We start from the raw sequence: 14,639 nt of genomic DNA, 5'->3' as shown, positions 1-14,639 counted from the left end.
CTAACAAAAATGAGTCCGAATGTCATCAAAATGAAAAATCTTTGTGTTTCAAAGGACACCATCAAGAAAGTAAAAAGAAAACCCACAGACTGAGAGAAGGTATCTGCAAATCACTTATCTGATAAAGGACTTGTACCTAGAACATAAAAAGAACGCTTAGGGGCTTCCCTGGTGGCGCAGTGGATAAGAATCTGCCTGCCAATGCAGGGGACATGGGTTCGATCCCTGGTCCGGGAAGATCCCACATGACTCAGAGCAACTAAGCCCGTGAGCCACAACTACTGAGCCTGCGCTCTAGAGCCCACGAGCCACAACTACGGAAGCCCCTGCGCCTAGAGCCCGTGCTCTGTAACAAGAGAAGCCCCTGCAATAAGAAGCCCACACCGCAACGAAGAGTAAGCCCCCGCGCAGCAACGAAGACCCAACACAGCCAAAAAAAAAAAAAAAAAGAACCCTTAGGATTCAACATTAATAAGATAAACGACCCAATTTAAAAACTGGCAAAGGATTTGAATAGACTTTTCTCCAAAGACGATATACAAATGGCCAATAAGCATATGAAAAGGTGCTCAACATCATTAGGGAAATGCAAATCAAAACCACAATGAGATACCACTTCACACCCACTAGGATGAAAAAAGAAGAGGGAATATGCCAAGTGTTGGAGAGGATGTGGAGAGATTGGAACCTTCATACATTGCTGGTGGGAATGTCAAATGGTGCTGCCACTTTGAAAACAGCCTGGCTGTTCCTCAACTGATTAAATATCAAGTTACCATGTGACCCAGCAATTCCACTCCTAAGTATATACCCAAGAGAAATTTAAAAATATGCCCATGCAAAAACTTGTGCATGGATGTTCATAGCAGCATTATTCATAATAGCCCAAAAGCAGAAACATCCAAGTGTCTATCAATTGATGAGAAGATAAATAAAATGTGGTTTATCCATTAAAATGGAATATTATCCAGCCATAAAAAGGAATGAAATACTGATACCTGCTACCACATGGAGGAACCTTGAAAACACGCTAAGTGAAAGAAGTCAGTCACAAAAGTCCACATACTGTATGATTCTACTTATATGAAATGCCCAGAACTGGCAAACCCATGGAGACAGAAAGTAGATTAGCGGTTGCCTGGGGTGGGAAGAAAAGGAAATAGGGAGTGATGGTGATGAGTACGGGGTTTCTACTCAGGGAGATAAAATGTCCTGGAATCAGAGAGTGGTGATAGTTGCACAATTCTGTGACTATTTTAAAAACCACTGAACTGTGGACTTTAAAAGAGTAAATTTTATGATATGTGAATTATATCTCCATAAGCTAATATTTTATTTTATTTTTTTAAACTTTATTTTTTTTTATTTGTTGACTGCATTGGGTCTTAGTTGCGGTGCACGGGCTCTTCGTTGCAGTGTTTGCGCTTCTCTTTAGCTGCGGCGCGCCGGCTTAGTTGCCCCGCGGCATGTGGGATCTTAGTTCCCCGACCAGGGATCGAACTGGCGTGCCCTGCATTGCAAGATGGATTCTCAACCGCTGGACCACCAGGGAAGTCCCCACCATGAGCTAGTATTTTAAAAATGATGTCTGTAGTGATGAATGATATATAATATTTTCAGGATCATCCATTATTATTATTTATTATTATAATTAGGAATATTTCCTGGTCCATCTCCAGCTCAGAGCAATCCTGCACCTGAATACCTGCCACCTGTATCACCTCTGATCTGTAGGTACCTGGAAAGTGAGCTGCCCAGATCTCTACAGAGCCCAGCACACATGTCTGATCCGACCAGCTTCTGGGCAGCTTCTCTGAGCTGTCTCACCAGCCCTAGAAATTAGCCTGCCAAACAGACAATGTTTTCAGCTTGGGGGTTGAGGAAACGTAGGCAGGAAGCAATTTTCCATATGCTCCCCTGAATCCCCCAGGCTTCCTTGCTGGTCAGTGGACAGAGAGAAAGTGATGTGTCACATCGGGACCAAGGCAGTTAAAGCTCATGTCCGTCTTTCACTCCTCTCTTCCCCTTGGGTGGTGGAGACACCAAAGCAGCCAGGACCCCTGATCTTCATCCAGAAGAGACCCAGGCAGAGCATGCATGAGAAAGAAAGAAATTTCTGGTGTGTGAAGCCCCTGAGATTTGGGGTTTGTTTGTTGTGGCAGCTAGCATTAATCATCCTGACCAATGCATTACTGTTGGCCAGTCTCTCTGGCCAGCCCTCTGAGGCCGAGGACCCTGTGGACCCCTCCTTGGCCTCTCACAACTCCACAGCTGGAGTTCATGTCTGAATGATTTCCTCATTCAACGGCCTGAATTTGAAAACACAGACTAGGAAGAGGGAAAGTCAGATGAGACCCCCTGCTTAGGGAGAGTCTTATTCGTACCAGCTCCTGGGCTCTGTCCTGCTGGTATTTATGACCCTCGCCCACTGGACAGAGGAGCAGCCTGAGGTTCCGGGAGGTTAAGTAACTTTCCCAAGGCCACTCAGCTAAAAGAGGCCAAGCCTGGCTTCCAACCCGAGTCTACCAGGTCCTAAAACTCACGTCCTCACAGCACTCCGCTGCCTTTGTGTCACATTTCAACAGCTTTCAGCCCATCCCAAAGCCCACCCCGGGCTGCTGTCCTCTAACTGCCCCCAGAGCAAGGCTGGCCGTGTACGGGCAACTGATGCAGGATTCTGGGCAGTGTCCAAAGAGAGGACTTGGCCTCTGAGATGGATGCCTTCAAGCCAGGGTTTGGAGAGCATCATCGCACGGGGAGCGAGAATCCGGCTCCGGGCATGAGCTTTGACTTTGAGCAGGGATTTTCAGCCAGACTCTCAGCAAACACACTCTGTCAGACACTGGGGGACACACAGGCCAGCCACGTGTCAGCTCGCCAGAAAGAGACTTGAGGTGGGAGAGGGAAGGGGCCCATAGAGGGAAGCTTCCCAGGGCCCCTCATTGTCTCATTCAAACCAACGCACAATGAATGAGAGCCATGTGTCCAACACTGTGCACGGGGCAGGGGACACAGAGAACAGATGCCATCATATCTGCCCAGTGAGCTACGAGCCTGGCCACCTATAGCAACGGCTCTCATCCTGGGTACCGTGCCTTTCCTGGGGGCACCTGCACCCGCTCAGTGACTTGTGATGGAAACCAGAGAGTCACTTGGGATTCCTCTTGTTCCCTTTCCTCATGCCCCACACCTGCCACCCACCCCCCCGAGAGCTCCTTCCCCCAACATTTCCCAAGGCCCTTGTGTCTCCGCCCCCCCCCCCCCCCCGGTCTCCCCCGCTCCTGCCCCAGCTGCGGCAGCAGCTCCCGGGATGGCCTCCTGCCTCCAGCCCTCCCCCTCCCCTTTCTCCTCTGCGTTGGGGGAGAGACCATCCTAAACTGCAAATGGCATTCAGAGCCCTAGGGGCTCCCCACTGCCCTTAGGATGGTGTCAGACTCCCCACCATGGTTTTCCAGGTCCTGCCACCCAGAGGGCCCCTGTAACACTGACCTCTCCCCCGCACACACACCCTTTCCCACCTCTGCACCAAGGCCTCTCATCCTCAGCGCTCCTGACATTTGGGGCCAGATAACTCTTCGTGGTGGGGGCCATCCTTGCATCGCAGGATGCTCAGCTGTACCCCTGCCCATGTGCGTTAGATGCCAGTAGCACATACCCCCAGTTGTGTCCACCAAAATGATCTCCAGACACAGCCAAATGTCCCCGGGGCGGGGCGCGGGGGAGGGCAAAACGTCCCCAGGTGAAAGCCCCTGCTCTAGACCTTTGCGCATGAAAGGCCCTTCTCCTTTCCTTTCACTCGCACCTGGCTTCCCCTCATCATCACATTGAAATTCGATTCAGCTGCATCCACTCCCAGACGGCTCCCTGGCTCGCCCAGGCCGGTCTAGGACAGCCTCCGCAGACCTTCCCACCTCACACTTCCCTGTGCACCGTCAGCCACTGCTCCCATCACACTGCATTCCACCGATCTGTTGACGTGCTGTCACCCCCTTTGGAAGGTGGGGTCCTCAGGAGCCACCTTCTCCAGGGCGTGGAAGCACTGACCCCACGGACCTGCAGAGGCACGACAGAGCGGCGAGCTGGGAGACCACCCAGGTGGGAGCGATGGCTTCTGACCAGAGGCAGAAGAGGCTCTGTGCGGAGAAGCAGAGACACAGCGGCAGAAAGACGGGGTGGGGTGTGGGGGGCAGAAAGACGGTGGGGGGGTGGCAGCTCCTTCCGGGTGCGGGGCCTTGCAGGGAACAGATGGACAAGGGTGAGGAGATGGGGACATCAAGATGAGGCTGGGAGGTGGCGTGGCTGGAGCCCAGCGTGGGGCCTTTGGGAGAGGAAATTGGAGGCCAGGTCGTGAAGACCCCTGCATGTGCTCTGCAGCCCAAGATGTATTCAGCAGGATGTGAAATTGAAAAAAAGAAAAAGTTTGGGAAATGCTTTATTAGCAGTTAAACAGGTTTCTTTACTGAGGGACTTCTCAGAGCCTTTAATATGCTCACAGGCTGGGTGAATCTTTACACGGGAGAGACCCAGCGAGCAGTGCTGCCCACAGGTAATTGTCCACAGAGGTGTTTTTTTTCCCAGAGCCTCTCGAATGGTCAGTGTTCCACCTTCTACCCTTTGGAAAATGCCGCCTGGAGCCGAGACACATGAGCTGCACCTTGAGGAGTGGGTACAGGGTAAGGACTACCTGGGTTTGGGGACGGGGTCCTGGGGGTCGTTCGAAGGCCTCAGAGCCAGTGCTGGGGCCTCAGCCACGTGGCTCCTCTCCCAGCGCTCACTCCCCAGCACCCGGGGTATCCGCAGCGCTGAGAAGTAACACAGGCTCCTGGGAGAGTGACTGCAGGAAGGACTAGGAAGGCAGCGCAACACTTATTATTGGAAAACAGTCAACCCACGGGACCGCTTCGACCACCTTCCCCAGGCCCCTGGGCCATAACATATGCTGTGGTTTAAATTTTTTTAATTGAGGAACTTAAGGAAAAAATGCTGGCAAGCTCTGAGGCACCTGTGAAACGGTCTGAGCTGCCGGGGAGGCTGGGCCCCACCCCTCCAGGAGACAGAGGCAGCGCTGAGCAGGGGTAGGGAGGGGCCCCGACTGGGGTCTGTGAGAAGAGGCTTCTGGTCAAGGTCGGCCGGCGGGGGGAGAGGGAAATGGCCCCTGCAGCAGCCCTTGCATAGGCCAAGCGAGGCAGCAAGGCCAGGCAAAGGCACAACCTCATCCTCACCACGGATCCTGGCCAGGCCAGCAGATGTGCGGGGCGGGCGGTGGACACAGTGCAGCACAGGGGCAAAGCCAGAGGCTCTGGGATCACCGCGACCTGGGCTCAACTCCCAGCTGTCGCCTGGGACAGGGACAGCACCTCCTGAGGCTCCGTGTCCGCGCAAGACGGAGCCAATAGAATCACATCACACGGTGACAGCCAGACTAGGTGAGACTGCCTGCACACACCGGGTCCTCAGTATGTTCGTTGCCACTGTTAGAGGGGGACCCCCGCAGGTGGGCAGCCCGAAAGGGGGGCGCAGATGGAGGACCGGACGGACAAAGCTGAGCCACCGTGGAAACCACCTTGGCCGAGGGCAGCAAGAGTCTATCAGCTGCGCGGCCGTAGCAGGTCACTCCCTGCTCTGGGCCCCGGCAGCCGCCTGTAAACAGGGCTGTCTATCCACCTCTCATCTCATGAAGGCCGGAACCGTCACAGATAGCGTCTAGTTGGTGTCTGGCTTGCTTTAGGTGCTCAGCACTGAGCTGTTCTCTTCCCCCAGGGGTGTTTACGCCCCTCAGGCCTGTTATGCCCGGAGTGGACTCCCTGTGTCAAGTGGTGGCCAGGAGACCGAAAACATCCCTGCAGCCTCTCAACAGGTCAGCGGCTGCGACTGCGGGCAAAGGGGGACCCTGCTCAGACACGTCTCCTCCTTGACCATTTTCAACCTAAAGACTTTCAGGCCCGTACCTGGAACAAAGCGAGGCCACGCAGCCTGGTGGCCCTGCAGATGGAGAGGGCAGCCAGGTGTGCCCAGGGCCACGCCTTGTGCAGAGCGAGCCAGCCCTGTCCAGCATCTGGAGGAGTTTATGAACATGAATCCACTCGCTTCTGAAAAGTGCAAAGGCCCTGGGGTTGCCTGCCATTCCATTAAGAGGTGTGTATGATTACGACCGCAGCAGAAGCAGAAAAGGGAAGCAACTGGGGGTGGTGTCTCAGCAGGAGCAGGGGAAAGGGACACAGAGACGCCTGTGGGGTGAGGCTGGGCTGGCTGGGCAGGCGATGGAGGCGAGCACACCTGCTCTGGAGCAAGGCTCAGTGTGGCATGGGCGGTCCTCGTCACGCACTCAGGCCCCTGGGACCTCCCTAACATCCCAGGGGGCAGCGAGGGTGTGAGGTGGGAGCAGAGCTGCCAAGGACCTGTGACCCCTGCCGAGAACGACAAGGTGACTCAAGGGACTTCCGTGCTGTGTGAATAAAATATATAAGACTGTGCAGAGGGGCTTCCCTGGCGGCACAGTGGTTGAGAATCCGCCTGCCAATGCAGGGTACACAGGTTCGAGCCCTGGTCTGGGAAGATCCCACATGCCGCGGAGCAACTACGCCCGTGAGCCACAACTACTGAGCCTGCGCGTCTGGAGCCCGTGCTCCGCAACAAGAGAGGCCGCGACAGTGAGAGGCCCGCGTACCGCGATGAGGAGTGGCCCCCGCTCGCCACAACTAGAGAAAGCCCTCGCACAGAAACGAAGAACCAACATGGCCAAAAATAAATAAATAAATTTTTTCTTTTAAATGAAGCTAATTAAAATGAAGCTTTAAAAAACAAAACAACAACAAAAAAACTGTGCAGAAACCATCCATATGTACAGGGAGAGGAGGAGGCCTGGATGTAAACTCGGAAGGAGCTACTGTGGGTTTAATCCCCTCGTGTCACCCTGGATGCCTTCAGCAGGGGCCTTCAGCAGCCCACCTGCTGCTGGAGGAGCTGGTGTGTGTGAGCTGGACTCCTTGTGTCCACAGTCCCGCCTCTGACTCCTGAGTGGAACTCAAGCTGAGGAGCCGTAGCATCCACGTTTAACTGCATCCAGCGCCCGTGCCCCCGTGAGTGCACACGGGGGGGACCCCGGTCCTGAGGCCCTTGAGCGTCCTCCAGAACACTTCAGAGTACGCTGCACCCTGCTGTGTGTTCAGCTGACTTTGCCTCTGCCGGCGCGGCTTCAGCCAGCCCCTTTCCTTCCCATCAGCCCTGGCCCCTTCCCGTCACGCTGACCTCTCAGAGCCACCCCCGCTGTGCCCTTTCTTCTGGGCACTCTGATCCCTGCCTCAGCCGAGCCTCCACCTGTCCTGCCACAAACGCCTGGGTGTGAACAGTGGGAAGTATGAGGGCCCCTGGGGGGGACTGGGCCCCCAAGCAGCGGGCCTCCCCACCCCAGGCCTGGTGTGGCCTGGACCACTGCCTTGGCCTGGCCAGGCTTGGGTGCCTCTGGAGGAGGATGAGAATTCTGGATCTGGAGACCAACGGCACCACCGGCTGGGCACTCCTCACATGGCCTGGACCAAACCTGGGGGCCCATATTCCTCCTGCTTTGAGGTTTGGGCAGCCTCTTACCTTTGGGGTGAGGTACTTGGTCATAATTTCCTTCCCTTTTTCTCCCAGTTTTTCATCCGGAGTAACTTCATATTCTGCCTAAAACAGAAGAAGGAAAAGAACAATAATAGATTTGTTCACGACCTCCTCATAGTTGTAGAACCTTAGAGGCCCCTGGAGAAGACACCCTGGAGGTCACGTGATCAATCCCCTCCTTCTACAGGGCAGGGACTGAGGCCCAGAGAGGGGAGGAGCCCTGATGTCCAGTCCAGCCTACGCTGCTCCACCGTGGACACATGCTCAGAACTGGGGCGGCACATAAGAATCACGGGGGAGCCAACGATGGTGCTCGGGCCCCGCCCCATGCCCATGGAGTCAGACCCTCTGGCGATGGAGGCCGGGCACCCAGGCAGCTGGGGTTGAGAACCACCGGCTTCGGAAAATCAAAGGAAGCTGCTGGAAAGTAACTGGAGCCACCAACCTGGGCGATCCTCGAGAGAGGCTGCCTGAGGTCACACACCTTACAAGCCGTGTGACCTCGGGCTGTTTCCTCAACCTCTATAGAGTGCAGATGGAAAAAGCACCTACGTGTAGGGTGATTGTGCAGAGAGAACGTGACAGAGATGGGCACATAATCAATACTCATTGTAATGACTACACCTTGCAAGAGAAGACAATAATATGCATTCCGTAGCTTTTACAGCTTTTCAGTTTACAAAGGGAACATGCAGAGAGATTTCAAATGCTCTTATATGAACCTAAAAGGAGCCCAGGTAGTGACACAGGAGGGCAGGGGCTGCTGTCATACCCCTCCATCTGCAAACAAAGAGCAGAAGTTTCAGCAGAGTCGCCCAGGGTCACTGAGAGGTGGGCGGGGGCGGGGGGCAGGGGCGGGGCGCTGCAGCGAGGCGGCAGGGCTGGGACTTGGACCTCCAAGCCCAGACCTCTTTCTCAACAACACCAAGGGACTTAGGACCCCGATGGCTGGCCAAGCCAGTGGGACCCGGGCTCTAAAGAAAGAAGTGAGTCCTCAAAAGACAGACTGTGTTATCTTCCTTGACCCGAGAGAGGCTCCTTCCCTGGCATCTGACCCACTTGCTAAGTGGGTAAAAGGCCTCCTCGAGTTAAGGAAGAGCTTGGGTGAGCTTGCCCTTCTCATTTAAACAAGGGAACTAATTGCAAATTGTTTATAACCATTTCAAAATCCACCACCCAAGGACTTGTCAGCCTCCGTCCAAAAGTACAGCTATTTCAAAAGAGACAGGAAATGACATCAGCACAGAGGGACTGAAACTCCTTCCCCAGCCACCTCGCTGGGAAGTCAGACCCCAACCTCCGCCCCCCACCCCCTGGCCTGGTTCAAAGCAACCTCTCAATCCAGTGTCTAGGGTCCAATTTCTCCCCAGCCCAGCCCGGAAGACCCTCCCGGGCTGGAGCTGCAACTCTAAAGGGGCTGAGGGTTCTAGAGTACAACTGCCCCCCTATTTTCCAGGGGGGAGAAGAGAAGCTCCCAGTGTCCAGCCACCGTGGAAACCCCTCCTGGTGGTCTGGCGCTATGGGAATTTACCCAGACTGCTTTGCAGGGCCCAGGCCACAGGCAAACGCCTGACTACCTTTTGGGGGTAACTCAATCCCATGCAGAACCCTGGATTTGCACTGTCCCAAAACACATCTGTGAAGAAGGCTCTATTTAACCAAATGGAGGCCTAAGGCTCACTAATCAGCCTCAGTAACCAGCTGAAAATATTATTGCTCTGGGTACTAAAACCCACGTTAAAAAAATAACATCCCTTTCAGGTCAGCTCCCTCCCAGCAGAGGCCCGGCTGGGCAGCTGGGCGCCACAGTTCCACAGGGCGGCAGCCGGGAGCACGCGGGGACAGGCATCCCCGGCCCGGCATCAAAAGGCCTTTCTTTGAGAGTCCATGTCAGGTCGCCACCACTTGAAGAGCATTTGTGTTGGGAGGCAGAAAACCAACAGAAGGCTTCCAGCTGGGCTTTCCACACCGATTAAGTCACCTGGAGTGACAGGCCAAGTCTCCACGGTGACCCCCGAGAGGGGCTCATGGGGGACCCGTCCTGAGAGGCCACCTACAGAGAAAAAGCACCATGGCAGCTCGGCTGGGCAGAGCTCAGGCCGATCACACAACCAGAGGCAGGGGACCACCCGGGAACCCGCTGCTACGGGAACACCCTTGCCCAGGTAGTCGGCCAAAGCTGCTGAAATCAGCTTCAACCAGAAAACATAGACAGCAAATAAGAGGCTGGGCTGGGCCAGCAGCCTAGAATTTTACTATTAGAGTGGGCTCTGGAAGCGGCAGCCCGACAATGACTTCAACGAACAGAGAGGTGAACCACATGCCAGGATGCCCCCGTGACCTCCATCCGTGAGAATTCCCTCCAACCAGGGAGGGTGGTGGGCTTGTCCCCTCCTCCCAACAGAGGGGACACACACTGTCCTCCCTGCCGTGTTGCCCATCTGAAACCTTCTCCTGCCCAGAGCTCAACCCTAACAGCCAGAGCGCCAAAGAGCTCCTGTCCCAGTCCACGCGGAGGGCATTTCTCTTCCCCAGATACATCCACGGTGCCAACGGAGGCAGGCATTTAATGAGCCTTCTCTTTGCACGGTGATTTATGCCAAACACAGGAATGGCCTTTGGGGAGGAGATGCTGTAACACAAAGAGCAGAATACTACATTGAGTTTAAGGCGAAAAGAATTATTTACGTATCTGTACTTGCCAAAGAGTATAAACATCTGTGTACATCCTAGTTTATAAACCTAATATTTCATTCTCTCTCTTGGCTGGCTCTAATTGCATCATCCATCTCAGAAAATGCTAATAAAAATACGTCCTCTATTAAAACACATTTCCCTCAGATGAGTTTTTAAAAACATGAAGACTGCAAACCGGTACAAGGGGCCCTGCCACGTTTCCACAGAAGCCGGCACTGCTTTACAGAGCGAGTCTGAGCTGAATTCCTCTCGGCCTCTGACCAACTCGAGATGTCACCTCCTCGTCCCGGGAGCCCTTCTCCTGCCCTGGCAGGAAGATGAAATCAGAGAGGCTGAGGTCTCGCCACCTCCGGCTTCTGTAATTACCGATGTGGTCAGCTTTTCCAGAGTCCTCGCGGCAGGGACAAGTGACACGCCCGGCTGGCAGGGCTGCTCCCCATGGCTCTTTCTGGAGAAACACCCGGCTCCTCCCACCTTGGCCTCAGCGTCTTGCTGGTGCCCGACCATGGGGCTGGGGGTCTCCGTTTGCCCCTCTGGAGTAACTCCCCACCCTGCGGGCTCCCTCGTCGCCGGGCACCCGGGTTCCTGGACCCCCTTCTGAAGACCCAGCTCCTGCAGCTGCCTTCTCCCACTCCTTTCTGTAGCGGCCCCTCCCCTGTCCCTGCAGAGCTGCAGGTGTGTACATCAGCCAGTACTGCTTTCCCTGCTCTGCCCAGCACTCTGTCAACCGTCCTCATTAAACTCTAGTTCATTCACACATGAGCGAGCCATCCATCTCCGGCCAGGCCCCTCACTGATGCCTGAACAATCCTTCAGATGGCTGGCATCGCCTGCCCCCTCCCAGCCCCCCCAGCGAGAATGAAGAATGGGGGTGAGACTGCAGATGGGGGTGTCCCCCCGGGGCCCCAGCATCAGATGGGCCTGGTCAGTTCCACAGCCTGTGCCCACCTGGGCAGACGGAGTGTTCTCTGGTCTCTGGCCGCCATGTGAGGAGCCCTCGGGCCTGGGTCAGGAAGGGATTCCATGGCCCAGGTTTCAATGGGATGGGCCCAGAGAAAGAAGGGAGGAAGGAGAGGACCCCTGGCCACGCGGGGTACAGACAGAATGGTAGGAGTGACCCCAAGATGGCGGCACCACGGCCACCAGCTTGAGAGACATATCTTGGCGGAGGCAAACTCAGAAAAGAAGTTAGGAGGAAAGGGTGCTGACCCTCTCTTGGGACAGGGGTCGGGGGGAGGTAACAGATTTACCAGCAGCTGTCAGAGAGCACAGAGGGGCTGTGCTCTCACCTGCTGTGTGCCCATCATTCAGAGAGCCTCCGCCCGGAGTGGCTCTGTGCCACCCCCGCACCGCCCAGCTGGTCCTCCTCCTGCAGCCCCTGGAGTTATTTCTCTGTCCTTACTCCCTCCCGCGCTCATAAGGCCACCGTGCAAAGGTCTTTGGCTCTCCCTGTTATTCTTTCAATTCTAAGCGAAAAGAATCCCAACTTAGCCTAATTCAGGCAAAACCGTAATCTCTGGGCTCCTGGAATCCAAGGATGGGTTGAACAACCAAATTGTGGGGAAAATGGAAATGCAGCCTGGCCCAGAGCACCAGGAACCAGGGACATGAGCACTTCTGGAACCCACTCTCACCAGGTGTGTGTGTGTGTGTGTGTGTGTGTGTGTGTGTGTGTGTGCGCGCGCGTGCGTGTGTGTGTGTGTGTCTCTGTGTGTGTGTGTGTGTCTGTGTCTGTGTGTCTGTGTGTGTGTGTGTGTGTGTGTGTGTGTGTGTGTGTGTGTGTGTGTGTATGTTGGCCTCATTCTCCCTCCAGTGGTACGAAACCTAGCGGCCAGGTTTTTTTTATTCTAAGCCTCCTCTACCAGAGAAGGACTTCCCCTCAAATCTATAAACCCCAGAGAAAGGACTCATTGATCTGCACTGGCTCACAGACTCATCCCTGCTCCAATCAGCTGTGGTTTTCAGGCAGCAGCATTAAGAACATGGCAGCTTCTACAACAGCCATGTTGTCTGGGAGTACAGGTGGGACACCCAGGAGACTGGACAATCCCACAGATGTCCAGTATATGAACCTACTTTTTTTACAAGTGGTACTTTTTCAAGATGACCCTGCTCCCAGGCTTTACCAACTGCTCTGAGGGTCTTTATGTCCACCTGAAGAATGATTACCACCCTCCACCCTCCCTCTTTTGGGAGATCACAGCAGTGATAGAAAGACAAAAATAAATACTGGGTATGATTCAAAAATAAGAGAAGCAGAATATTTAGTTCCGCTGGTGAGGCATTTCAATTCATTTTACAACAAAATTCCAGGATAACCGGACATATCTGAAACCAGGTGATAGCCCACTAATTTCACGTGCCATAGTTCTGGGCTAGAGTGACTTTTAGCATTTCCTGATGTGAGACTCCATTTGTAGTCCATTTGTAGTCAGTCATATTTGTAGTTGCCAGTCTCCAAAATGCACACTTTAATAATCCTCACATCCTGCTATTCATGTTCTTGAGAAGGTTCTCTCCATACTGAACAGAGGGCTAACCTCCGTAACCACTACAGTATCAGGGATATGGCAGTATGGAACCTCTGAGACCAGGTTACAAAAGACACTGCAGCTTCTACCATGCTCTCTTGGATCACGTGCTCTGGGGAAAGCTAGCCATGTTGTGAGGACACTCAAGCAGTCCATGGAGAGGCTCCCATGGAAGACAGCTGAGGCCTCCAGCCAACATCCAGCACCAACCTGCCAGCCATGTGTGCAAGCGTGGAAACAGATCAAGCTTTCAGATGACTGCAGCCCCAGCCAATATCTTGATGTAACCTTTAGAGAGACCATAAGCCAGTAGCACCTCAGTTAACCACTTCCAAATCCTTGACCCATAGAAACTATGAGATGATAAATGTTTATTGTTGCTTCAAGCTGTTAAGTTTTAGGTAATTTCTTACCCAGTAATAGATAACAAATACTTGACAGGTGTCTGAACTTACAGCTAGTATCTCTTAGTTCATTAAAAAATGCTCTTTCTTTCTTTTTCAATCTTGCATTTAATCAGAAAGCAAGCTCCATGAGGGCAGGAACTTACTTCTCCTGCTCACTCTGTAGTTTCCAACTGCTAGAACAGAGTGTGACACATTGGAGACATCTCATAAATGTGTGTTGAGTAAATCTGGTTGAGTATCTGCCAAACCTCCCCTAATCCCAAAGAGAAGAGACCTGAAAACTTTAAGTTGCACCCATGCTTGGGGACGGGAGGGTTTCAAATGAGCTGAGATGCCATCAAGGCTCCCAGAAAACAATTTAGAGAAGTACGTCAGTCTTTAAGAGGTCCATGGCCAGACCCTATTGGCCTGTGGAGGTTGACATGAGCCTGGAAGCCCTTCCAATCCCCTGACCCGCTAGGCAAATCTTCTTGGCCCTCCAGAAGCCAAATCTACTCAAGGCCTTGACTTTGGTCACTGACTCCATTTCCCTGGAAGGGAAGGCAATGGGGGAGTCCTTCTCAGGCTCCCAGAAGCTGCTCAACAACCAAGAGTAAGGGCCGAATTGCCCCTGCAGTCTGATGAATGATGCACAAACAGCTCTGCTGCCCCCAAATCACCCAGGCCCCATTTTAAAACAGCCGATGTCTTCTGCTTGACTCGAGAAACTCCGTCTTCAGGACTGTGCAGGGGAGCAGCCTTTCCTGGGGGCTACGTCAGAGCCGATGAAGACGGGTTAGTTTTAAAAAACTCCACTTGGTAGAAATTCAGCACAGAGGTGGGAACGGTGTGTATGGCTGTGACTGAGCCAGGGGCACTGGAGCGGCGTGCAACACCAAGGATGCCGCCACCTCCTCCCTCCTCGGAGTTCCAGTCAGGATGGAAGAAAAAAGGTATTTCAGACGAGCATTGCGTCAGCCCTGGAAAACTCAGTAAAGTCTTCATGCGTAAAAGAGGTGTTCCAAAGCCTGTCCATTTGACACGTCAGGATGGGCAATGAAAGGCCTTGCTAATTCCCAGAGATGCAGACAAAAACGCGAGGGGATGGGGTGAGCCTCTCCTGAGGGGCGGCGGCGGTAAGGCATATGTAAGGAGCATCTGACGCGTCGACACAGGGAGCCAGACTCACATTTCCTTTCCAAAAGAGAGATCTTGGTACAGGCCCAGCAAAAGAGAACGTCTGCAGGACCAGAATGAAAATAGGCATCCACTGGATTTTTTTTCCTTCTTCTTTTCAAACTGACTATAAACGTCTAATAAGACACGTGGCTGGAAAATTCCACTGGCTCCTGGGTTTAGCCTTGCCCTGCCCTGCCTCATCGACTCCCCAGACAGGTCCCAAAGCTGCCGATGCCTCATCTTT

General features: G+C 53.7%; 1 protein-coding gene across 5 annotated transcripts in view; it reads right to left on the bottom strand.

Annotated features, from left to right (window-relative positions):
* The window catches only part of GRK5 (G protein-coupled receptor kinase 5), a 225,034-nt gene that overhangs the window by 47,567 nt on the left and 162,828 nt on the right, over positions 1–14,639 (bottom strand). For all 5 annotated transcript variants that reach the window (XM_060127069.1, XM_060127070.1, XM_060127071.1 and 2 more), the window contains one exon: positions 7,588–7,665. In XM_060127069.1, the coding sequence (XP_059983052.1) occupies positions 7,588–7,665 (78 nt within the window). The remainder of the gene's footprint in view (positions 1–7,587; positions 7,666–14,639) is intronic.

This window comes from Lagenorhynchus albirostris, chromosome 16 (genome assembly GCF_949774975.1).
Source record: "Lagenorhynchus albirostris chromosome 16, mLagAlb1.1, whole genome shotgun sequence".
Taxonomy (NCBI): domain Eukaryota; kingdom Metazoa; phylum Chordata; class Mammalia; order Artiodactyla; family Delphinidae; genus Lagenorhynchus; species Lagenorhynchus albirostris.
The sequence above is the reverse complement of the archived record's forward strand: the minus strand, read 5'-3'. Positions and strand labels throughout refer to the sequence as shown.